Source organism: Pteronotus mesoamericanus, unplaced genomic scaffold, assembly GCF_021234165.1.
Source record: "Pteronotus mesoamericanus isolate MK-2021 breed Mesoamerican mustached bat unplaced genomic scaffold, CSHL_Meso_final contig_42, whole genome shotgun sequence".
Classification (NCBI taxonomy): Eukaryota; Metazoa; Chordata; class Mammalia; order Chiroptera; family Mormoopidae; genus Pteronotus; species Pteronotus mesoamericanus.
The window spans coordinates 14,201,639-14,225,681 of record NW_026555157.1 but is presented as its reverse complement, the minus strand read 5'-3'; the positions used below and the strand labels follow the sequence as shown (position 1 = coordinate 14,225,681).

Sequence of the window (24,043 nt, the reverse complement as noted above, 5' to 3'; positions counted from 1 at the left end):
TGTGAAAGCCACAGAAATTAAAGACATTTCCTCATCTGTAAATTGAACTATTTCTAAGCCCCTGCAACATCTCTCATTTATTTCCCAGAGTATGTCTGTCTTCAACATCTCTGTGATAAAAAAAGCAAAAATGACTAGACTTTGACACTAATCATTCATTTCACATTTATTGAGATTGCCTGTATACCATACACTGCGCTGGGAAACTCAAGCCTGAGGATCACCAGCTTGTGCAAAACACATGTTAGATAGAAGGGCACATGATGAATTCAACTGCTCTGACTCTTGCTCTTTAGACTCTGATCTCTAGCAACATGGCCAACAAGAGACCGAGATGAGGGAACAAGTACAGGTGAGTCCCATGACTGGAGTGATCACAAACACTGGATTAACATTAAGATCTCGAGTTCCCTTGTTAAAGATCCCCACCCACTAGCCACATCTGCGATGGCCTGGAGCCTAAAATACAAGGCTGCCTCCTCCCCAGACAGATTGGGGGCAGGGCTGTCTGGAATAGTTCCACCACTGACCCTCTGCCAAGGGAAGAAGCCAGCAGATGTAGATCCTGACATGTGCAGGATCCTTCCCTGCAGCTAACACTCCACTCGCTGACAAACAAATGTGGTGCAATCTTCAGCTGGTTCTGTTTTAAAAGAAAGCACCTACGAAGGGGTGCAGAGTCCTACTGACCTACTACAGGCCACCACACTGAGGAAGATACCGCAAGCTTCCTAGATGTCTCTAACAAGTTTCAGTTTTCAACAATTATTTTAAAATATTGGAGGCTTGGCTCTATAATCAATATAATCAATATATCCTGGTCCTTTGAAGAACTATACAAGGAAAGAAGGAAGGTATCTGAGGTACAAAATATTTTAGCTTGGGGTACATCCTTCAACCTACTAGGATTCTGAACAAAGTAGGGGACCCTAAGTTAAAGACCTGTAACTATGTTGGCATGGCCTACCCGAAAGGCCCCTGCTAGGGTCATCTCCCAGACAAACATGAACAATCCTGGGTCCCAAAGACCCTGCTGGACCCCAGACACCAGAGGAGAACCAGAGCTAGCAGATACCATTCTGTGGGGCCAACAGCTCCCAGAAAGGGCCGGCTGCCTCCACACTTACCGGCAAAGAAACTATTTTCGCTCCCTGTGAGGCTGCCTTCTGGACAAGGCCACAGGCTCGAGTCAGATTATCTGATTTGATGGAAGAAACTTTAAGCTGGATGAGGGCCAGGCGGAAAGCTGAGGATGAAGAGAAAACAGTTGTCAGAAAGTCGAACTGCTGAATCAGAGCAGCAGTTCTCAAGCCAAGGGCAATTTTTGCCTCCCAGGACATCTGGCAAAGTCTGGAGACATTTTTGATTGTCACAACTGTTGGGGTGCTACTGGCATCTAATGGGGAGAGGTCAGAGATCCTGCTAAACATGCCGAAGTGTATAGAGCAGTCCTTCACAGCAAATTCTCCAGTCCAAAAATGTCAAAAAATGGTGATGTTGAGAAACTCTGAGACACAGCAACAGCCAAGGGCAAAGCCCCATGCCCAGCCCCAGAACCCGAAGGGAAGTAGGCGGGCCCAGCTTTTTACACATGTGAGAACATGGCTTGAAGGAAGACAACTAGGTTTGGATACTGAATTATTCCTTACTATTTGATCTTGGGCCTCAGGCCTACCCCTTATCCAGGTAACTGAGTGTGTCCCAGTGCAGAGGGTGCAATCCCACTGTGAATGGGGCAGTGGGTCTGAGGTGGGAGATCGTCAGGAAGGAGGAAACTCCAGAGGCACCCCAGGAGATAAAGAACATGGATAAAGGGCGGAGACCCTGTCCTAAGTCTGGTAGTTTCTGCATCTGGAGAAGCATTGAATCCTAGTTAATCAGGACTGCACCTGTGCAGAAGATCCTACCTGACCCCTGCTTCATTATAATGAATTAGCACTGTGGACCCTCTTCCCAGTAGCCAATCGAGGAAATCATGGGAGACCCACCCTAAGGAATACAAGTCCTCTAGCCCCTGAGTTCGGCCCTGCTCCTGCTGCCCCTGCTGCTGCTGCTGCTGCTGTTAGGCTCTTCTCCTTTCTTCTCTGCTCCACTCTGCTCAGAGCTGGCCTGCTCCCATGTTCTGTGTGTCTTAATAAATCTGATTTTTCTCGCTTTCTGCTATAAACTCTATGTTTGGTTCAATTTTTTTGTCCACGATCACCAAGAACCTGGTTACCTGTGCCCACCTGTGACAGGTCGGTGGGGAGGGTAGACGCCTGTCTCAAGTTCCTCATTCCCAGCTGGGATACGATACCTAGGGCTAGCTGCTAGCAGGACGGGGAGTGTGGCAGCCAGTGAGCACCTGTGAGGATCTCTCATCCAATGAATATCACTGTGCCCAACATTAAGTAGCAAATAAAAAACACCGTGAAATGTTGAGACGCCGAAGAAGGAAACACTTAACAGCACTTTTTCCTGCAGTCTGAACAAGAGGCTCCACATTTTTATTGGGGACTGGATCCCATAAATTTTGTAGACAGCCCTGCCAACAGGATCTGTTGTCAGCCTTGGGGCAAGGAGGTCAAGCTGGTTCCTCCCTTGAAGCAGTAGCCACACCCTACATTTGCTTTTCCTGTATTTCTTAGAGTTCTCTTTTGGCTCTTTCAGTAATCACTTTTAACTAGTTTATAATTCTTTTATATGTTTCTTTTTTTTTAGAGAGGGGAAGGGAGGGAAAGAGAAGGGAAGAAAAACATGTAACCATTGCCTTCCATATGCACCTTGACTGGGGACTGAACTGGCAATCTAAGCAAGTCCCCTAACCAGGAATCGAACCCGAGACCTTTCAGTGTATGGGAAGTCCAATCAACTAGCCACACCAGCCAAGGCATACTGGTTAATAATTTTTATATAAAACCTTCCCTATTCAGGCCCTGGCTGGTGTAGCTCAGCAGATTGAGCACAGGCCTGTGAACCAAAGGGTCGTGGGTTCAATTCCTAGTCAGGGCACATGCCTGGGTTGCAGGCCAGGTCTCCAGTAGGGGGAGCGTGAGAGGCAACATCTGATGTTTCTGATGTTTCTCTCCCTCTCTTTCTTCCTGCCTTTCCCTCTCTCCGACAATAAATGAATCTTAAAAAAAAATATTAAATACAATTAAAAAGGAAAAAAACCTTCCCCTGATCAAGTGAATGGTGTGGTTTCTGTGTCCTACATGGACAGTGACTGATACAGTTTTTGCTCACCGTCTGAGGGGAGGCCGCGTTAAAGGATCCAAAGCATGTCATAACTACGAAACTTTGCCGAACTTCAGGAATTAGCAGGAACATCCCGCCTTCCCTACCCTGCCTCTGCTCTACAGTCTGAAAACTCCACCATTAGAGATCTCTCGCTCTGGGTTTCTCCTCTAACTGTGCAAATGTCCCTAGAAGGGACAAGGCTGACAGACCAGGCCTTTGATGAAGACCTGTTTGGCTCAGGGTTAAGCTTAAAAGGAAAATGCAGATGTCCCATTCCTTGGCTTATCCTAAATATAGTGAGAAGAGCCAAATTCAACCCTGAATCCAGCTTGTTAAATAGTCTCAGAATCTGCATGAAAACAAAGGAAACTAAAATAAGGAACAAAAGCTGGGATTACTTCGGGACAAGTATGTTGAGAACATCACCAGAACATCACACAGACGCACTAAAGGTCACCACCGTAACTCAGAAGCTGGGCTTCGTCTCTGCCTCAGAGAGAGGGAAAGAGGACGTCTACTGGAGTGTCCACGTGGCGATCACTGACTGGCTTCTCCCCTACCCCATCCCACCCAGAAAGGCAGCTGCCCTGAACCAGGCCTGGGATTGCCCGACATCCCACAAATCACCCACTCCACAGCGGGAATGCAGCAGGAAAATTTCATCCCTGGGGAGTACCACTCACCTCATCGCCTCAGCTGTAAAATGAAAATACAATGATTTTGTAGGTTCCTGGCTGCCTTAATAGTCACCATCGTCTAACAGTGAAGGACTTACCCAGGGGGATAAGAAAAGAATAAAATATATTAAGTGCAAGGACCAGCATGGGAACAACATAAGGAATATGCCAGGTCCTTTATAAATATAAGAATCTCTGAGGTTTTATTAACACTACTTTGCAAATGTGGAACCAAGAGGCTTGCAGGGGGAAAAGTTGCACAAAGTCAGTGGCAAAGCAACAATCCCAAATAGGAAGCTATAAAGCAGCACGGACACCTCGTTTATTAGTCTGGGGGTTTTTTTTGGGGGGGGGGGGGAGGGTACAGGGGAGGGTATCAAGTAACTTGAAAACACTCCTAAAGGAAGTCAGATCCACAGCATTAAGAACAACAGCTTTCAAGTCCATCAGCCTCTGTCGTGTCCTGTCTCTTCAAAGATACCAGTCACATCCAGAGGGAGGTGTGTAAAATGACTTCTACATCACAGTCCTGAACAATCATTCAGCCACCAACTTGCACTGCATTCCAGGTTGAAATGAAAAAACAAAAAGCATTCCCACAAATGTTATCATCTCATGGGAGTCGTAACAGGACTCCCAGGCAGGGAGAGTTTATGTCCATTTTACAGGTCAGGGAACTAAGGCCCAGAGAGATTAAATGACTTGTTGACATGGAAAGATACTGAGCCCAGACTAATAACCAGGTCTCCAGACAAAGTCCAGAGCACTCCACTGTCTCAGTAAAAGAATGCGGCACAGGCCTGGGGGCAAACTCACCCCTGGAACTGATCCAGGATGGGAACCTGTAACTAACATGTAACACCCAACCTTAAAGCTCAATGACCAGATGCAGAAACTACTAGGCCAGTTTTTTGCTCAGGAGAGGAGCGCATTCTCCATGGGTGCGGGGGGGGGGCGGCGGTGTGTGCAATGTGAAGTGAATGATCCAGTCCTCTTACAACGCAGCCCAAATCGAGGAAAACAGGTGCTTCGGTTTCACGTGATAGTACTCAAGCCACAAATAAACCCAAGTTCAAAAATCAATCTTAGGTGAAGAGTGTGAAAAAGCAACCCCGCTTGATCGTCCCTCTTCTAGTGCAAAATATAAGCGTCCAAGAATCGCGCCGGGCAGAGGCTCTCACATTTGAAGTATCGTAATTACCCTAATTACAAAAGGCTTTACTGAAAATGTAGTCTTTGGAGTGGGGAACTTGCGTTTTACAGGGTCAACTGCCCCTCCCACGCAGGTGAAATTGTGGCAGGTAGCTCCATAACTCACCTACAAACACTGCCTTACAGGACGCGGGAGCCCAGTGGGACGCAAAGTGCGGCGCCTTAGCCTCCGCGGCCGCCGCGACCCCCCCGGGAACGCTGGAATTCCCGCGAGTGCGCCGGCCGGCGCTCCGCGTCCGCCTCCCTCGCCGCTCGCCCAAGCCTCGAGCTCCACGGGCGCCGGGTCTGCTAAGGCCACTGACGGGGCAGGGTCACACTCCCTGCCCCCCGGCCCCCGCCCCCACCGGCTCCGCACCCGAAGCCTCCCCTCCGGCCCGAGCTCCACCGCGCTACTCACTGGCCATAGCTCTGCCTGGAAGGACCATGCGCGTAGCTACTAGAGCTAAGATCTCCGGACCGAGGGAAGCGGCGCGGGGAGGGGCGGGGCAAACGCACGTCGGAAGGGGAGGGGGGACGGCGACCTTTGCTCCGCCTACGCCCCGCTTCTGGTCCCTCCCACCGCAGACTGTGGGGCTTCTTGCTGAACTCCGACACCTAGCAATTGCTGGTTGTTGGCGTTTGGGTGGGCCAACGAGAAACGGCTAATTACAATACAGTCCAGAAAAACAAATACCTTTAAAGACAGAAGGACAAAGAAAGGGCTACCTGAATCAGGGTGGTGCCTGGTAAATGTTTAACAACCGGCCTCTCCGATTCACAGCCAAAGGACTGAGTGTGTCGCTGGTTGGATTAGCACTGTGATTAGGAGTAAATACCGTCTACTGACTGCCATGGGCTATTTGAACAAACTCTCTGTGACCTCCGTGGAATTTTCCAGGTTGGTGTAGTCACTCCAGACGTCAGTGGGGTCTGACTAATAAGGCTGCTACGTAATGAGGGAGGGGGAAAAGCAAAACCGAGAGTTCAAAATCAGTATCCTCAACAATTCAGTCCTCTAATGTACTGATTTGGTAATATGGTTTTGCAATATTTACATTTATACATACTAGTCAGGATTGCTTTTTGATTTTTGTGTTTTGTATATGCTTTCGTCAAATTTGGGGATCAAAAATTATAAAGACCTGCAATTCTTTTCAGTGTTCTGTAATAGTTTAGATTATATTGAAATGGACCCTGGTTTTTAAAAGGAGACTGCAAAAACATTTTAGGACAACTAGGACATTTAAATATGAACTGCATATTTGATACTTTAATGAATATGTATATAATGGTATTATATATATGCCAGACATCTTTACTCTGAGATACATGAAATATTTAGGGGCAAAGTGTCAGATGTCTCTGACTTAACAGTGGTCAGCAAAAAGAAAATGTGCTTATGTAGAGATAAGCAAATATGGCAAAATGCTAATTATTAAATCTGGGAGAATATATAGCTATTGATGGTACTATTTAAGATTTTATCAGTTTTAAATTTTAAAACATGCATAATTAAAATTGAGAAATACGTATCAATTATGGGGGTCCTGCAGCTTTAAAAGACTATCTGGACCAGGCAGATCTTTAATGAGAGCCATCAAGACCAAGAGCCTGTAGGTGCCCTGTTCCCTGTATCACATGTAGGGGAGCTGCTGACGTGCATAGGGTTGTTTCTAAAGAGAAAGGTAATAAAAATGGAAATCATGTTTTTGAGCTTTTCTTAAGAACTTAGTGAGTAGGATGAAAAAAGCTAGTCTCCGGGTTGCAGTGCTGCCTCTGCCATTAATTTGAGGTTATACCTAGGGCCAGTCCACCTCACTCTAGGGAGCTTTCCATCAACTGTAACAAGAGGAGAGGCTGGAAGACTGAGTTTGTGCAGTCTTCCCTGCCACCACTAGACTCCCTGCCCTTTAGTCACAGCAGTGCTGCCTTTGTGTTTCCATGTTCCTTTTCATCTGGCACTTGAACAGCAGCCAAAGAAGAAAACTAGCAAACTAAATGGATCTCTAAAGGCCACCTAACAGTGTGACATTGCCAACCATAACTTACAGCTTTAATGACCATTTCAAGGCCGGCCAGATTTTTATTTTTCATTCCAGCATCTCCAGTTACCTGTAAGCCATCTCTACTTACCTCTTAACATCAGCTCAAACTCAATTGTCTGAAACATTTAGTGTCTCTTAAATAGCTTCTGCTAAGGAGTTAAAGGTCCGGTGTGAAACATGCCCATAGCAAAAATGGCCGATTATATCAGTACAAATTTATCATCCTTATTAGAAGACATGTTTTATTAATGCTGGACAAGTGGCACCAAATCTACATACAGAATTCATTTTATACCTTAATAAGCAATAGTAATTCCCAGGAAGAGGATTAAGAAGAGGGGATACAAGTACTATCCTTTTTCACTCACTCAATTTCTTTGAACCTTGGTTTTTGTAATTTGAAAATACAGAATATACCAACTTCATATTGTTGCTGGCTCTGCAATCCTGAGAGTCCACAAGAGGTGGACATCCCAGAGTGAATTCCAGTTCTGTGGTTAGGAGCCAGTGAAGGGAGAATGAGCTACATAAGTGCGTAACAATCAATGAAATATATTTTCACTTCATATTCATGACTAGTAACTATGGTGTTATTACAGATAAACTGAGGTTCAGAAAAGTTAAGTTCAATTTATTACATGTGAAATTCAATGTCATTAAATTATCTCTTCCCCACCCACATCTAGGGGAACAGAAACAGGAATCTAATACTTTTGAACCTGAAATATGAACATTTAAATTCCACTGAAATGACAGCCCTCAATTTTCTAATTTTATGCTATCTATAGAGATTTACAAATGGGGGGAGGGGAGAAAAAGACTTACTAAGAACAAAGTTTTGAGCAAACTGTATTGGTTTATTTACAACTGTAATTTATAAACAGTAACACATCTTTACATTAATATTATGTAAAAAGTCCCATAGCTGGAATGGGCAAAAAAATGAGACTTCAGGACATTTTTAAAGGGGGCATCAAGAAAAGGAAAAGAGTTGTGGGGAGAGTTATAAATTATCAATTATTGCACCACGTGCAATTTCATGCAAATGTCTTCCACCACTCCAAGTAAACTTTTTAGTTAAGTATTAGAATAAAATATATTGGCCTATGCTGCCCTTTATTCACTTGATTTCCATTAAGTAAATTAAAATAACTGTCTGCAAACAAGATACATCTAAACATTTCTCCTATCAACTCCTTAGACATAATCTATCAAACTTTAAGACATGGCAGATTTTAAGAATTTGCTATTTCCCAAATAGATTTTTACAAGAAATTGTTCCATGTCCTCAAATGTATTCTTGGATTTCTCTCACCTAATGTGTCTAATACAGACCTCAATAAATTAAATTGAGGAAACTGTTTAATAAAGCAAATCACTTTACAATTTTGTCATATTAAGAGAATAAAAATAGTTTCAAACCACTGGAATTTTAGTAAGACAAAACAAAAACCAAAGAGAAATTTCAGAAAGTGATGATAAAAACAACTATAGTTTATACATCCATCTGATTATTTGGCTTTTATTTAAGTGGGTATTTGTAGTCACAGACCATAATCTCACTGAGGATAAATCTGTGTGTGTTCAACTTGTGTTTTTAAATATCCTAAATCAAATAGTCCATTTGTAATATAGACCAATGACATCTGTATAGATAAAATTCTGTCCTCAAAATGTTAATTATAATCTTAACATGCCTACCTACTTATAATATTGCTTTTAACTGCTCCATAGAAACCGTTAGGATGAAGTTAATTATCTGAAGCACATCGTCTTCAAATTATTAGCTAAGGATGCAAACAAGATGTGTGGAAACTGACGTTTCAACATTTTACTAGCTGGACTGAATTTCTGAGTTGGCTGGAATCTTTACCCATTTCATTAAAAAGATTTCAATCTTTCTAAGAACAGAAACAGCAAACTAATTATTAACCTATGTAATATTTTTTTAGTTTCTGATATTGCTCAGTGGGTAAAACCAAATGCTGCAATTAAAGGGGTCTCTTCAACTAATTCTATCTCTAATTTTCAGTGAAGACATTGCAAATATATATATGTGTATGATTGTTTTTAAATCTGAAAGTGATGCATATTCCCTTAAAATAGCTCTTCAAAACAGAACTGCACTCTTCTCCCTTAGTTCATAAGGGCACTGGGTCAGTTACTTTAAAGTCATTTAATAACTGACTTTTGTAATTAACCATTTTACAAAACCAAAAATACAAAAGAAAATTAAAAATTTTTTTAACTGTCCGGAGATTGATTATAATAATTTACACTTTTTAGACCTGCTATTCAAGCACCCCCATGAGCAAATGAAATGTCTCCAGTTAGTATTCAGTCAGGAAAATGTCCACGTTTCTCTTGGTTGCCTTAATTTCTTTTGAAGTAATATTCTTTCACATTAACTTTCTAAAGCATCCAGCACTTTCATGATCTGTTGTTTTATGGCTTTGGTAGCATCTCCTGCATTTGGGATCAAATACCTATGGGGAAAAAAAAAAAAATATATATATATATATATACACACACACACACACCACTTTACCATCAGAATTCAGCTTAGATGTCACTTCCAGTTGGAAGCTTCCCCTGCCCTCCTTAGTCCTCCCATAACTTATATTAACATATACTCAAAAGCATATTTGGAAAGAAATAAAATCTAAATGTAAAATCAAGGTGATTTTTCATGTAGCATAGAGAACAAGACAGAATGAACTGCAGATCAGGAGTTAGAAGGACTATATTTGGTTCTACCACAAGGCAGAGGTGAAGATTTGGAAGTCATTCAACCCCTCTTGGCTTCACGTTTTTATCTTTTAAAATTAAATATGTTTTAATATGTAAAATGTAAATATGTTTAGTTTAGAGATCAGTGTGGTATATGGCCCTTGTGCCAGTCCATGAACCGTCTGTCACTGGCCCACAATGAGACAAGGAGAAGCTTAGGCCAGATTGTAAATTAACTACCATTCAGTGCATGGCTGATTTCACTGATACTCTTTCAAAACACCAGTTTGAAGAAAGAAAATAAAAACACTGCCTTACATTCTGAGACAGTTTTCTTACTTAATTGCAAACCAGCATTTAATGAAGCACAGAAATAGATTACTCTTAAAGTCAAAGTTTTTTTTATAATCAGCTATGGTACTTACTGAAATCATGTGCTAATGGCTAAACCACAGATAAAGATTTAGAAGAAAAAGACTGCAAGATATATTAATAAAAGTGATTCAAGTATCCTATTCCACGAACTAGTCCCCAAAGTAGAGAAACAAACCATGTTTAATAATGAACTAATTCAGTAATTCAGATGATATCATCCCAAGAAAATCTTACCTTTCAATTGCCAAGATTTCTATTCCTGAAGCACTGCTGTTTCCATACTTGAAGGTAATTAGCTCAGGATGTTTCTTTTTGGATGTAATTTTAACCACAGAATTTAGTGCTTGTCGAGACTGTATATAAGCCAGTCCTTTTCGTGAAAGAATCTCCCTTAAACAGTACATATGTGTTGCAGTAACCAACAGATGACTTGAAAGGGAAAAAAGCATTAAAAAACAAAAAGAATGTTTTTAAAATGTCATTTAAAATAGCTGTTATTTCAACAGTCCCAATTATAAAAAATGTTCAACTCCAGATGAAATTACTTTTGAGTTAAAAATACAAAGGTTCACTATAAACAAACAAGCTACCAAATAAAACCTTTAATTTTCCCTTAGTTGTATGCAAAATTAGTGTTTTATTAACAGATAATCCTGTAACTGTTTAAGAGCAAAGGTACATCTTATAATATGCAAAATACAATTAATAGATTTTTAGAACTTATTCTATATGGCATAAGAAATATACTACCTTTCAGACTTTTACAGTATTCTCTACATTCATAAAGTATTCTCATTCAACATACCATAGCATATGCCTGATATCAAAGACCACTAAGCAACAGTGGGGCTGCCTTACATGTTTTATAATATTCTGTAACTGGATCCTGAAGACAATATGGGCACAGAATCAGTAACACTCCCCCACCTTATATCTCAGCTCAGTTTTAGTATAAGAATAATACTCATACACTTTTAGGTAGTATCAGTACAAGAATAAAAATATCTGACAAGTCCAGAATGTGGGACATTTGGCAGAACAATAGCCCTAGACAGAAAGGATTCATTCACTACGAAGAAAAGGGGGAAGCAGTGGTGTGGGTTCAAGTATTTGTACCGTGGGTGAGACTAAATGTTGGGCTGGCCAAAAAGGCTGTTTAGTTTTTTCCATAAAATAAGACACATTTTTCATTTTCACCAATAACTTTACTGATTTGGATATTCTGAGTATGTGGCTATCTCCCTCTATGGGCTTCTAGTGAGTAGAGACCAGGGGTGCTGCTAACATCTTCCAATAAGTAAGACAGCCCCACAGCAAAAAATTATTTAGCCAAAATGTCAATAGTACCAAGAAACTTAGCAAACCATTTTTGACACATTCAATCAGTCACGGCATCTTCTCCATACACTGCACAAATCTCTTTTCTTTTTGTGTTTTGGCTGCATTTTTACCTTTCTTGAAATAATAAAGTATAATACGCCAAAAATATTGCATATTTTTTTCCATCTTCAGTATTAAAATGTCTATTCAAAAATTCACCAATTTTGATAAGTTTTTTTAAATGCACACGTATATGACAGCTGTCATAATACAATATAACAAAACTTGTGAATAAAGTTAAAGGCAACTAAACACTACTAGAGCCATCATAGGGAAAAAATGGAATGAACTTTTTGGCCAACCCAATATACTAGGCAAATACAATGTGAGGACCCTCGCTGGATCCTAGATCAGGAAGTATCAACACAGACTATAAAAGATACTCTGGGGGCACTCTGAAAAATTTGAGTATGTTCTCTATGTGAATTATGTTAAGGTTTTAAGAGATGTGCTAATGCTATTGGAGTTGGGAGATTTTCTTGGGAGATTTATCCTGAGGCATTTAGGAGTATAGTGTGATATCCATAAGCTGCTTCTGAGTGGCTTGGCAAAAGGGGAGTTCCTATATGTATATGTATATTCACGAAAGTTAAAAGCTGGTGAATCTAAGAGAGGCTTATAAAAGTGTTCAATGTACTGTTTCTTCAATATTTTTTTATTAAACTTTCAAAATAAAAATACATAAAAATATTTCTAAAAATCAAGACATATACATATTGATAGAAGGAAATTATATCTTATTGTACTTGGGTAAATAAAACTTCTGTAATTCAGTTTTATGTTATTAATTTCCCTAAACTCAATTTTACTTCTGAAGAAGGCATTTTTAAAAGTACCTAGGAAACATGTGTCCATTTTCTTTTACTTCTTTACAAGGAAAATGATGCTTGATGTCTGGCTTGTTTATCCAAGTCTGAATGTTTACAACCTCTTTTCTATCATCATCTGACATGGAAGAACTGTCAATTTCATCTATTAAAAAATTGAAGTGTTAAAAGTGGGCATTACCAACTTTAAAAATAAAATATTTCTTAACACAAAAATACAATTTCAGTAGTACTTTAAACATATAGGCTAAAAAAAAAACCCCAATCCTAATCCTACTACTGTATTTCCTTATGCCACGGATACTAATACAAAAATACTGTTATGAAAATCGCTCTATATGGTTAAGAGTCAGGTAAACATACTGAGAATACACTTTTAAAAGATTAAACTGAGAAATTTAAACTTCCCTGATTTAGATGACATAACTATGAACTATGACTAGTCTGTAGAGAGTTGGCTGAACTGTCCAACAATAAGCATCGATCTCGAGGGCAAACATGGCAGTGTTCTTTTTCTCTTGCTGGTTCCTGAGTTTAAGAAAAATAACAACAACAAAAAAAATCCATCCTAGGATAGGCAAGTAAAACTCTACTTTTTTTCATGAGAAAAATAGAAAACATTCTAGTTATTTTGTTCTTTTCACTTCAGAAAGGGAAATTCCAGTCCCTAGGATTAGTAATTATAAATGTTCTTCCCCTTGCTTTTTAAGAAATATTTCAAATATAAAGAGACATAATGACAAAAGGAAATCTCATAAATCTATACACTTCTGGCTTAAATAAGAACGTGAAGCCCTCATGTATCTCTCCCCAGTCACATTCCTCTTCCTTCCCAACTAAGAAATAGTCACTATTTGAATTCAATGTTTATCAGTTCCTTACTTTAACTGTATATGAATATCCCTAATTGATATAGACAAGTGTTTTGTATTTTAAGTAAAATATATATAAATGGTAGACTATTCAATTGAATTATTCTGTTACAGCTACCCCACTACCAACATTATAAAATGTATCAATGCTAATAGACATAGCTTTAGTTTCCTGATTTTCATTACTGTGCAGTTTTCCACAGTGTAAATATGTGTGTATATGATTTATGTAAATATACCATATTTTATTCATCCATTTACTTCTTCCCTTTGTTAATGGAAGGGGTTGAGATATTCAGGGAGAGAGAACGTAACAGGATAATGGCAACAGAAAGGATGGGAAAACATAAGCAAAAGAAACAATCAGAAATAGCAGAGAGATAACTGCATTTGCCTCAATGCAAGTTTTCTGGAAGGTGATTTTATAATATGGATTAAAATATCAAACGTGACTCCCTATAATCTAGCAAGCTTATTGCTAAAAACACCCTCTAGGTATACTTGCAAGCAAGTTCATTTACACATATGTATAAAAATATCATTGCCATTTGAAACAGAAAAAAACTACCAGTGTCAATGGGAGAAGATTAATTAAATACATTATAGTATGTTTATATGAGAGAAAAATAATTGATGGGGTACATGGGCCGAGATGGAAAATATATAATATGTTATTACTAAGTGGAAAAAGCAAGGTGAGATTTGGGGATTTTTCTTCATATTTTGTACATTTATATACTGTTCTTGGCAGTGAGATTATGAACCAGAGTAATAAATTATTTTTTAAAATAAATACAACCAATCACACAAAGGATGGCAAATTTCTCTGACATAATATCCCCACCTTGTGGCCCTTTAAGATATTGCCTCTAGTTTCAAAAGGCTCTTTTGATGTGTTTTGGAATTTCCTGAACATCAGTCCCACAACTCTCCATCTCCTAGGTGAGTGGACAAGGGGATTTAAATCCAATCCTATGGATTTAAATACTATTTGTACACTGATGATACCCAGATTATTCTATCTCAGACTTGTCTCCTCAGCTAAAGACTTCTATAGTCAACTGGCTACTCAACATTTCTGCTTGGATTTCTAATAAGCAGAACTTAAGATATCTAAAACCAAACTCTTAATAGAAAAAAAGAGTCTACAGTCTCCTCTACAGAATCTCACTGAGACTTTTTTAAAAAACAGTTCTTTGCTAATCCCAGGATAATATCTATAATCACTCCAGGTGCCTGAGGAAAGAAGTCTATAAATAAGTGTATTACTACACCTGTGTCATATTCTTCCTCATCACCGATGCTGAACACAGGCTTCACACCACGGTATGGCTTGCCCACTCTGTCACTGCTACTCACGTGCCTATGTTCAAAGAATTTCAGGAGGGAAAACATCAAGAAGTTATGAAAGATTTTCATCAACTATCATTTGAATATTCAAATAAAAGTAAATGTTCTTTTTCACTATTGTACAACCCAGTTTTAAAATAACTATGTTAAGGAAAATGAAACAAGATAAGGAAATATGTTAGCAAAAGCAGCATAAGGACTCAGCAGCTAATATATGGAGAAAATACATTGTGCACTTGCAGTTCCAGCAAGAAACAATATAACAGATAGTCTTAAGCTTGTTTATTATTTGTTGGCTGTGTCCTTCATTTGGATGCAAATATATGGGTCACTTATATTCTATGAATAAAATTAAATCTGAAACATTTTTAATACTCATATTAAAACCAAGACTTAGAACTGTGTGGCTTTAGAGAAGTTACTGAAACTCTCTGTGCTTGTTTACTCTTTTGTAAAATGATAGTAATATCTACCTTTCATGGTTACTGTAAGAATTAAATCAGTTAATATTTTGTAAAGCTCTTGGAACAATGCCTGGCATATAGCAAGTGCTAACATACATGTTTGTTGGACAATATAGATTACGGAACCAAACATTCAAATTCTAGGATTACTTAAGATTCTCATATGGGTGTCCTCCCAATTATTTTATTGCTACTATTGTTTTAATAGAAACTAAGATTCTATTTATACATAAATGTAAGTAAGCCATGAAAATGAATCTGCCTTTTTTCTTCAGGGGAAAGAAGCATAAACAACATGTAAACTCAGTTAATTAGTTCTGCAGGAAGTGTGACCTCTCCTTTTAACATCAAAATTTAATCTCATTACTTTGCAATCTCAAATGAACCAAGAAGTAAAATTAAAGTTTTACAACAAAATCAACAAAATACTGTGTTTCTGGGGGATAAGCATTGCATTATTTGTAGGATAAGGTATGAAGAAAAACTGCTGCCTTTTATTTTCCTTTGGCATGTATCATGAAGGGTACAAAGTGGAAAAAAAATTAAGTTACATGTCTTAGTCTTCGAATTCAATTTTTCCAGAAAATGGAGATCAAATATGTATTTTAAGTAATTGCCTAATATATTTTCATCAATAAAAATCTTATCACAACCTAATTTTGTTGAAAATGGCTTAAATCTTTACTTTTTCCAAAACAACATTCTCAATAGAAAATCAATGACAGTTGAGTGCATAACTAAACACTCTTTGGGAATTATAAGTTAGGTTATACATAGCTTAAATTTTGATTAAGTTAAAATTGTAAAATCATTTGATTTTATATTAAAATATATGTAATGTAAAATTATCCTGAAAATGACCAAACTATGCTCACTAAACAAAAATTAAAAAACCTATGAAACTCAGATTCAGTTTTCTTACAAAAGGCAAAGACAAAGATAACATAGCCTTATCTAAAAATACTTTAGTGCCATCTAGACTATAAAATTATGAAATTTAAGTGATTGCTTCTCTCCTAATATTAAAGCATAACCAAAACTGTCTGCTATAACATAGAGAGTAATAAAGAAAGTGTTTATAGTAAATGCTTGAACCAGAAACCAAAGTGTGAAGAGACAAATAGGAAGGAAAAAAAAAGCTCTTCATTATCAATCTAGATTTATAACACAATGGAGTTTCTGTAAACAAGACTGCTAGAGATTACAGAGATGGCTCTTAAAAGACTGGCTAGAACCCTGGCTTGTGACTCAGTGGACTGGGTGCCAGCCTACAAACCAAAAGGTTGCTGGTAACCCAGTCTGGGTGCATGCCTGGCTTGCAGGCCAGGTCCCCAGCTGGGGGTGTGCTAGAGGCAACCAGCCGATGTTTCTCTCACATACCGATGTTTCCCTCTCTTTCTCCCTACCTTCTCTTCTCTCTGAAAATAAATAAAATCTTAAAAAAAAAAAAGCAGTATATCTAGACTTTCTTAAAGAAAGTAATACATGAACATCTACAAAATGGTTTGACCAGGTTTTTACTTAACTTGTTGAGCTCAGAAAGAGCTAACATTTCACTAAATTCTGTATTCAAAACAGATATATCTGCCTTGAGACCAGAAAAGGAAATATAAATTTTTTTAAAATTAAGAATTTGGAAGAAAACTTGAGAGTTAAATAAAATTAGACTAATTCAGTGGTTATATAATGAGATAATAAAAAGATTCACAAACATTTAATTTTAAAAGATACAATTTCCTTTAAAATAGACAAAGTTATAATAGAAGCCCTGTAATTGGCATTGTGTAGGAATGGTCACAGCAAATAAAAAGTCTTATCAGTAGGTTGACAGTAAACTACTGGTTTTTAGAAATGCTACTTCTAGTCACTAGAAATATTGAAATGATCTGAGAAAAAGTCAAGTCCATTATTCCAAAGCTTAATTTACATTTAAAGTATGACTAGATTTTCTTTTACAATGTTCATAGGTGTTGTTATAATTGATATTCTAATTTAAACTGCAGAAAAATTCTAAGACTATAAAAACTGTAAAGGTATATAAAAGTATTAATACATACATCTATCTTAAGAAAAATCTAAAAATATTATGACATAATGTACATGAAATAACCAAAATCTTGAACCATGAATTGTGCCTTTTTTCAGGTACTATAATTTTCTCTACCATTAGGGCATGACACAAAAGGAAATGATCTCCAAATCTAATACTGGCCAACTCTGAGACCACATATTTTCTTTGTTTTACCCTTCTCTGTCTCAGAGTACAAGCTGCAGCTTTATGAAGTTCTTGGGTTTAAATGTACTTGACTTTCATCTGAGGAATGGGAGATGCAAAGAAGCATGCAAGAAAAAAAATTTAATGATCAAAGCAAAAGACAAAGAGATCAGCATCGCATGTACTCCTAACAGCAGAATGAGAAAAGTTTAGCATTTGAAACAGATACATGAAATTTTACCAAGACAGCGTGAGCCTCATAGCATGAGCCTTACAGACAGTATGAAGCACGCTAAAGGAAAAGGATGGTCCAACAAAGCTGCTCTACTCATTGGCTTACCGCTCTGTACATGTTCTGTCTGGCCAAGGAAGATTGAAAGACATTCTATAGCAAATTGAGGCAGAGGACAGAACAAAATGATTATAAAAAACACAACAGCCTTAAAACAAAAATATAGTATAATCAGTTTTTCTAACCCAGAGTGTACATTATAAAGAAAATGTTTCAATCATCCAAAGTACAAAGAAAAATGAAAAAGGAGCCATTTCAAGTGACTCTTTAACAAAGAGAGTCTCCCATTTAGAGGCATCACTAGTTCATTTTAAAGTAAGATTTTTAATGTCATGCTAGAAAATGCAGCAGTAATAGTCCTCTAATTCAGAATGCACTAATTAAAAGTAAAAAGATTAGAGAGTTTTGAGCACCCACATATACTTCAATGAGCAAAAAAAATCCTTTCATGATAAAACACTTTAATATTATTTACCAGTTGACCATTTTATAGAAGATACAATTTTTGGATTGGTGAAAACAACCTATTCTTTTCCCTAATATTTACTAAATGGGGAAAAATGTCCTTTTGTATGTGTTTGTACTATACTTTTAAAAGTGACAAATAATAAATCCCTGACATTTAATTCTTAAAGTCAAGTATTTCAACTTCCTTAGGATATTGTAAGTAAGACATGACAGTGAAATTAAACACTATAACACATTCCCAAGATCAGGCTTGCTTAGAAACAAATTCTGCACTGAATTACTAGGTTAGTTTTGACCTCAAGGAACAAGAAAGGTCAATTAGGCTACTGTATAGAGAAAAAACATATTGTGCATTCATAGTTTCAGTAAGAAACAATACAACAGATATTCTTAAACTTGTTTATTATTTGTTGGCTGTGCCCTTCATTTGTAAATCATGGGAAAATAAAGGTCCATTATATTCTGTGAACAAAATTCTACAAAGATCTGAACACTTAAACTTAAGAAATGGATTTCTGCTTTATTTTGCATGACCTAATTCTCCAGGTTTTTAAATTCCTGAAGAGGTTCCTGCTATGAGATTATTGTATTTAGTAGATGATTCCTATCCATTTGACATGTGGGAAGCAGCCACCATATAAAGTGTAAAACATGAAATGGTATTTGAATATTTTTTTAATGAATGGCATACATAGGCAGAATCATTATTTGCACCTTATTCTGAGCAGTGGGGAAAAAAGCAAGCTGTAGACAAGTTTTACAGCAACAGACATCTCACAATTAAAATGAAAACCGAAACCATCTAATAAAAAATGCTCTTCATGATCCTTTTGTAGAACACATTCAAATCAACTAATATTTACTCTAAAATACTTTTCTTTAGTTTTAATTACTCATCATAAACTCATACCATATAAGCAACTCACCGGTCCACAGGTGTTGATGTATTCTCAATAAAACTGATAACTTTTTCCCTGACATTAACAGACTTTGTCTTCAAAGCAATAGTCATTTTATTTACTAGTGATTTCATTCCTCTATCACTTGAGCCATTAGAAGATTCACCCTGAAAAAAAAAGAAATTACTAAAGAACTGCTCTACAAATGATTTGCAGACACACTACTGCTAAAGGTTATTTAAATTTCTATGTTAAAATTCTAACTCCCAGTACACCTCAGAATGTAACTGCGGAGACAGGGCCTTTAAAGAGGTAATTAAGTTTAAAAGAGATCATATGAGTAGGCCCTAATCCAACATGACTGATGTTCCTACAGGAGACGGATACCAGAGAGGTAAGTGCTCAGAAAAAAGGCCATGAGTGGACAGAGCAAGAAGGTGGCACCTGCAAGCCAGGGAGGGGCTTAGGAGAAATCAAACCTGCCAACACAGATCATGAACCTCTAGTCTCCAGAAATTGGAGGAAAAAAAATTCTGTTGTTCAAGCCACACAGTCAATCATATTTTGATATGGCAGCTCCAGAAAACTGATATACCAGGTGAGACCATTTTATTAATGGAAGGTAGAAATAAAAAATGAGGATATATAGTGCATATATAAATGTGTGGAGTGTGAAATTATCTTCCTTATTCAATAAACAATCAAGTTACTGATCTTTTCTTAACTCAGATTAGTTTATAAAAATGAGCAAAAGTATACACAGGCATACCTCAGAGATATTGCAGGTTCGGTTCCAGAACACCACAATAAAGTGAATTTTGCAACAAAGTGAGTCACAAGTTTGTTTCCCAGTGCATATAAATTATATTTATACTACACTGCTGTCTATTAAGTGTGTGATAGCGTTACGTCTAAAAAAAACCCCAATGTACATACTTTAACTAAAAAACATTTTATTGCTAAAACATGTTAACCATCATCTACGCCTTTAGCAAGTCATTATCTTTTTGGTGGTAGAGGGTCTTGCCCTTGATGTTGACAGCAGCTGACTGATCAGGGTGTTAGGTGCTAAAGGCTGGGGTGACTGGAAATTTCTTAAAGGAATGAATTCTGCCTCATCGATTGACTCTTCCTTTCATGAACAATTTCTTTGGAGCATGCAATGCTATTTGACAGCATTTTACCTACAGAAGAACTTCTTTCAAAATTGGAGTCAGTCCTCTCAAATCCTGCTGCTGCTTTATCAACTAAATTTATATACTAAATTCTTTGTTGTCATTTCAACAGTTTTCACAGCATCTTCACCAGGACTAGATTCCATCTCAAGAAAACACTGTTGCTCATTCATAAGCAGCACCCCACATCCCTTCAAGTTTTATCATGGTATTGCAGCAATTCCGTCACATCTTCAGGCTCCACTTCTAATTCTAATTCTGCTATTTCTACCACATCTGCAGTTACTTCCTCCACTGACGTCTTGAACCCCTCAAAGTCATCCATTGACAGTTGGAATCTACTTCTTCCAAACTCCTGTTAATGTTGATATTTTAACCTTTTCTCATTAATCACAACTGTTCTTAATGGTATCTAGAATGGTGAATCCTTTCCAGCAAGTTTTCAACTGAATGACCAGATCCATCATCGGAATCACTATATATGGCAGGCACAGCCTTATGAAAGGTATTTCTTAAATAGTAAGACTTGAAAGTCAAAATTACTCCTTGATGCATGGTCTGCAGAATGGATGTTGTGTTAGCAGGCTTGAAAACAACATTAATCTCTTTGTATGTCCTCATCGGAGCTCTTGGCAGTAACATTTGAAAGGATTTTTTTTTGGGGGGGGGGGGCAGTTGGTCTTGACAGTGGGCTTAACATAATTCAGTAAAGCATGGTGTAAACAGCTGTGCTGTCACCCAAGCTTTTTTGTTCCATTTATAGAGCAGATTTAACATAGTTCTTAAGTGCTCTAGGATTTTTGGAATAGAGTGAGCACTGGCTTTAACTTACGACTCACCAATTAGCCCCAAATAAGAGAGTAAGACTGGTCTTTGAAGCTTTGATGCCAGACATTGTCTTCTCTCTAGCTATGAAAATCCTAGATGGCATCTTCTTCCAATATAAGGCTACTTCATCTACATTGACAATCTTGTTTGGTGTAGCCACCTTCATTAACAACCTTAGCTAGATCTACAGGATAACTTGCTGCTTCACCTTGCACTTTTGTTATGTGGACAGCTTCTTTCCTTAAACTTCATGAACCAACTTCTGCTAGCTTCAAACTTTTCTTCTGAAGTTTCCTCACCTCTCTCAGCCTTCACAGAATTGAAGAGAGTTAGGGCCCTGCTCTGAATTAGGCTTTGGCTTAAGGAATGTTGTGGCTGGTTTCATCTATCCAGACCACTAACACTTTCTCTATATAAGCAATAAAGCTCTTTTGCTTTCTAATCATTCCTGTGTTCACCACAGTAGCACTTTTAATTGTCTTCAAGAACTTTCCCTTCGCATTCACAATTTGGCTGTTTGGCACATTCCTTCCTCACTAAGCTTAATCACTTCTAGCTTTTGATTTGAAGTGAGAGAAGTGCAACTCTTCCTTTCACTTGGAACACTTAAGAGGCCACTGTAGGTTATCAATTGTCCTAATTTCAACATTGTTGTGTCTCGGAGAATAGAGGGGCCTGAGAAGAGTGAGATGGGGAAATGACCCAATTGGTGAAGCAGTCAGAACACACATTTTCCAAGTTTGCTGTCTTATACAGGTACAGTTCGTGGCAGCTCAAAAACAATTAGCAATAATAGCATCAAAGATCACTGATCACAGATAATCATAACAAATATAATAATGAAAATTTTTGTGATATTATGAGACCTACCAAAATGTAACAGAGATACATGAAGTGAGAAAATGCTGTTAGAAAATGATGCCAATAGACTTGCTTATACTTGCTTGAACTTGCTTGATGCAAGGTGGCCACAAACTTTCAATTTGTAAAATAACATACTATCTGCAAAGTGCAATTAAATAAAATGTAGTAAAATAAGGGGGATGCCTGTAGTCAGCATATCATTCATGTAGTTAAATTTTTAAAAATTTATTCTTTGTAAATTTTTTTACAAATGTTTTTAAAACATTTTCATTTAGGCCTCTAATTTATCAACAAATGTCATCCTGGTGTACCTAACGTAATGAGTACAAGTATAATTCTTTTTTTTTTTTTAATATCCTCATCCGAGGACATTTTTTCACTGCCTTTTAGAGGAAGGGATAGAGAGAAACATCCATGGAGGAGAGGGGCATCAACTGGTTGCCTCCCACAGACATCTGAACTGGGGACCGCATGCACCTGGACCAGGGATTTTATGTGTCCTGTGCAGGAACCAAACCCCCAACCCAGGCATGTGCCCTGACCAGGAATCGAACCCTCAACCTTTTGGTTATGGGACAATGCTCCAACCAACTGAGCCACACTGGCCAGGGCAAGTGTGAGTATAATTCTTAAACTGTTTCATAAGATTGCTCCCATATACCCTAGAGGGCAAGTTGGTGATAGGTGTCAAAAGTTTCGAAGTGCACCAATCTTCTTCAGAATTTATGAAAAGGATACAATCAGAAAGTGCCCTATGATTTAGGTACTATTTGATGGAAAATTATACAGACATAAAGAAAAGCTTAAAAAAAGCATTTTAAAATGCTAGAAAATGCTCATGTTCAGTGAAAAGGCAGAAAGTAAAATTATGTGTATACTCTGATCACTGCTTTTAAAAAATACTAAAATATACACACATTAAAAAAGGCCTGAAGACTATTTCAAACTATAAATAGCAGTTATCTCTGAGAGGGATACAGGTGATTTTTTTTTTATACTTTTCATACTTATATATGATGCTACAATAAACATGTTGTTTTTATTTTTATGAGAAGTAACTAAACAATACAAAAAAAAAGTGTTTCTTTTCCATATCCAAATTCAAAACCAAATTACACTAACTGGAAATTCTTCAGTACTTTTAATACAACACATCTTTAAGACAGTTTCTTTCCCAGCTTCAATCAGCGTTTTTCAAATCTGAAGGTAGAAACTTTCAACCGAATACCCAATGCTATGGGTAGAAATATAAATTAGAATAATGCAGAATAATTATTATTATTGGTAATAATGCAAAATTCTAAGGATACTGATAATCTTTTTTTCAATTTGATCATGTTATTGCACTTCTAGGACTAAATCATATATGTAAATATATTACTATGTAAAATAATTACAGTAGTATTTATAATAAAAGACTGGAAGCAATGTAAATATTCAATAATAGGGGACTAAGTAAAATGATATGTCCATATAATGGAACACTATTTTGAAAATAGCAAATATTTATTAAGTAAATGGGATCTCACATGAAGAACTCTTAGATACCTGGAGGATCAAGTTGAAAACTTAATTCTCAGAGAAGTCTTACTTGCTCATAATCTGACAATAATTTGCTCTGACTCACAGAGCTGAAGATAAACCTGAATTAATATATCTACTGAGTTATAATTTTATAATAACTACTATTAAATAGAAAAGCCACAGGTACTACACCTTACATTCACTTGCACATTTAATCCTCACATCATCCTTATGAGGAAGGTTCTGCTATTTCCATATGGGTTGCACAGATGAAGACACCAGATGAAGACACCAGAGCTGAAAAGAGCTTACTGAAGATCATGAAGAAAGTAAGTTGTAGAGATAAAATCTAAACACCTTCGTGTATTACACGTGTAAGCCAAAGCTAGTAACTGTGACTCTGTACTGCAGTTTTCCTTTTATTTCTGTTTTAAATAATCATCATTTGGTAGATGAGGACTACTATTTATTAAAAAAATTACTTAACGATATGTAATCTGACTGACAAGAAATATTGAAAAACTGCAAAAGATTTATAGCCCAAATATTTCCAAAGGAAAACAGAAAAATGGATTTATCTGATAGAGCAAAATCCAGTAATGTACATCTCAATAACTAAAAATTAAATATAATGGGAGTGGCGATGGG

At 37.4% G+C, this 24,043-nt stretch overlaps 2 protein-coding genes across 5 annotated transcripts in view; both read right to left on the bottom strand.

The window, feature by feature from the left end:
* NIT2 (nitrilase family member 2) overlaps positions 1 to 5,580 on the bottom strand; it is a 48,211-nt gene extending 42,631 nt beyond the window's left edge. For all 3 annotated transcript variants that reach the window (XM_054577369.1, XM_054577366.1, XM_054577368.1), the window contains exons 1-2: positions 5,506 to 5,580; positions 1,128 to 1,246 (exon numbers count right to left, since the gene is read on the bottom strand). In XM_054577369.1, the coding sequence (XP_054433344.1) occupies positions 1,128 to 1,246; positions 5,506 to 5,533 (147 nt within the window). In that variant the 5' untranslated portion in view covers positions 5,534 to 5,580. The remainder of the gene's footprint in view (positions 1 to 1,127; positions 1,247 to 5,505) is intronic.
* Positions 5,581 to 7,978: 2,398 nt separating this feature from the next.
* The window catches only part of TBC1D23 (TBC1 domain family member 23), a 62,233-nt gene continuing 46,168 nt past the window's right edge, over positions 7,979 to 24,043 (bottom strand). The window contains exons 14-19 of one of the 2 annotated variants that reach the window (XM_054577363.1): positions 19,032 to 19,171; positions 17,686 to 17,730; positions 14,591 to 14,679; positions 12,454 to 12,589; positions 10,472 to 10,666; positions 7,979 to 9,618 (exon numbers count right to left, since the gene is read on the bottom strand). In XM_054577363.1, the coding sequence (XP_054433338.1) occupies positions 9,537 to 9,618; positions 10,472 to 10,666; positions 12,454 to 12,589; positions 14,591 to 14,679; positions 17,686 to 17,730; positions 19,032 to 19,171 (687 nt within the window). In that variant the 3' untranslated portion in view covers positions 7,979 to 9,536. The remainder of the gene's footprint in view (positions 9,619 to 10,471; positions 10,667 to 12,453; positions 12,590 to 14,590; positions 14,680 to 17,685; positions 17,731 to 19,031; positions 19,172 to 24,043) is intronic. The other variant, XM_054577364.1, reaches the window with a different exon arrangement.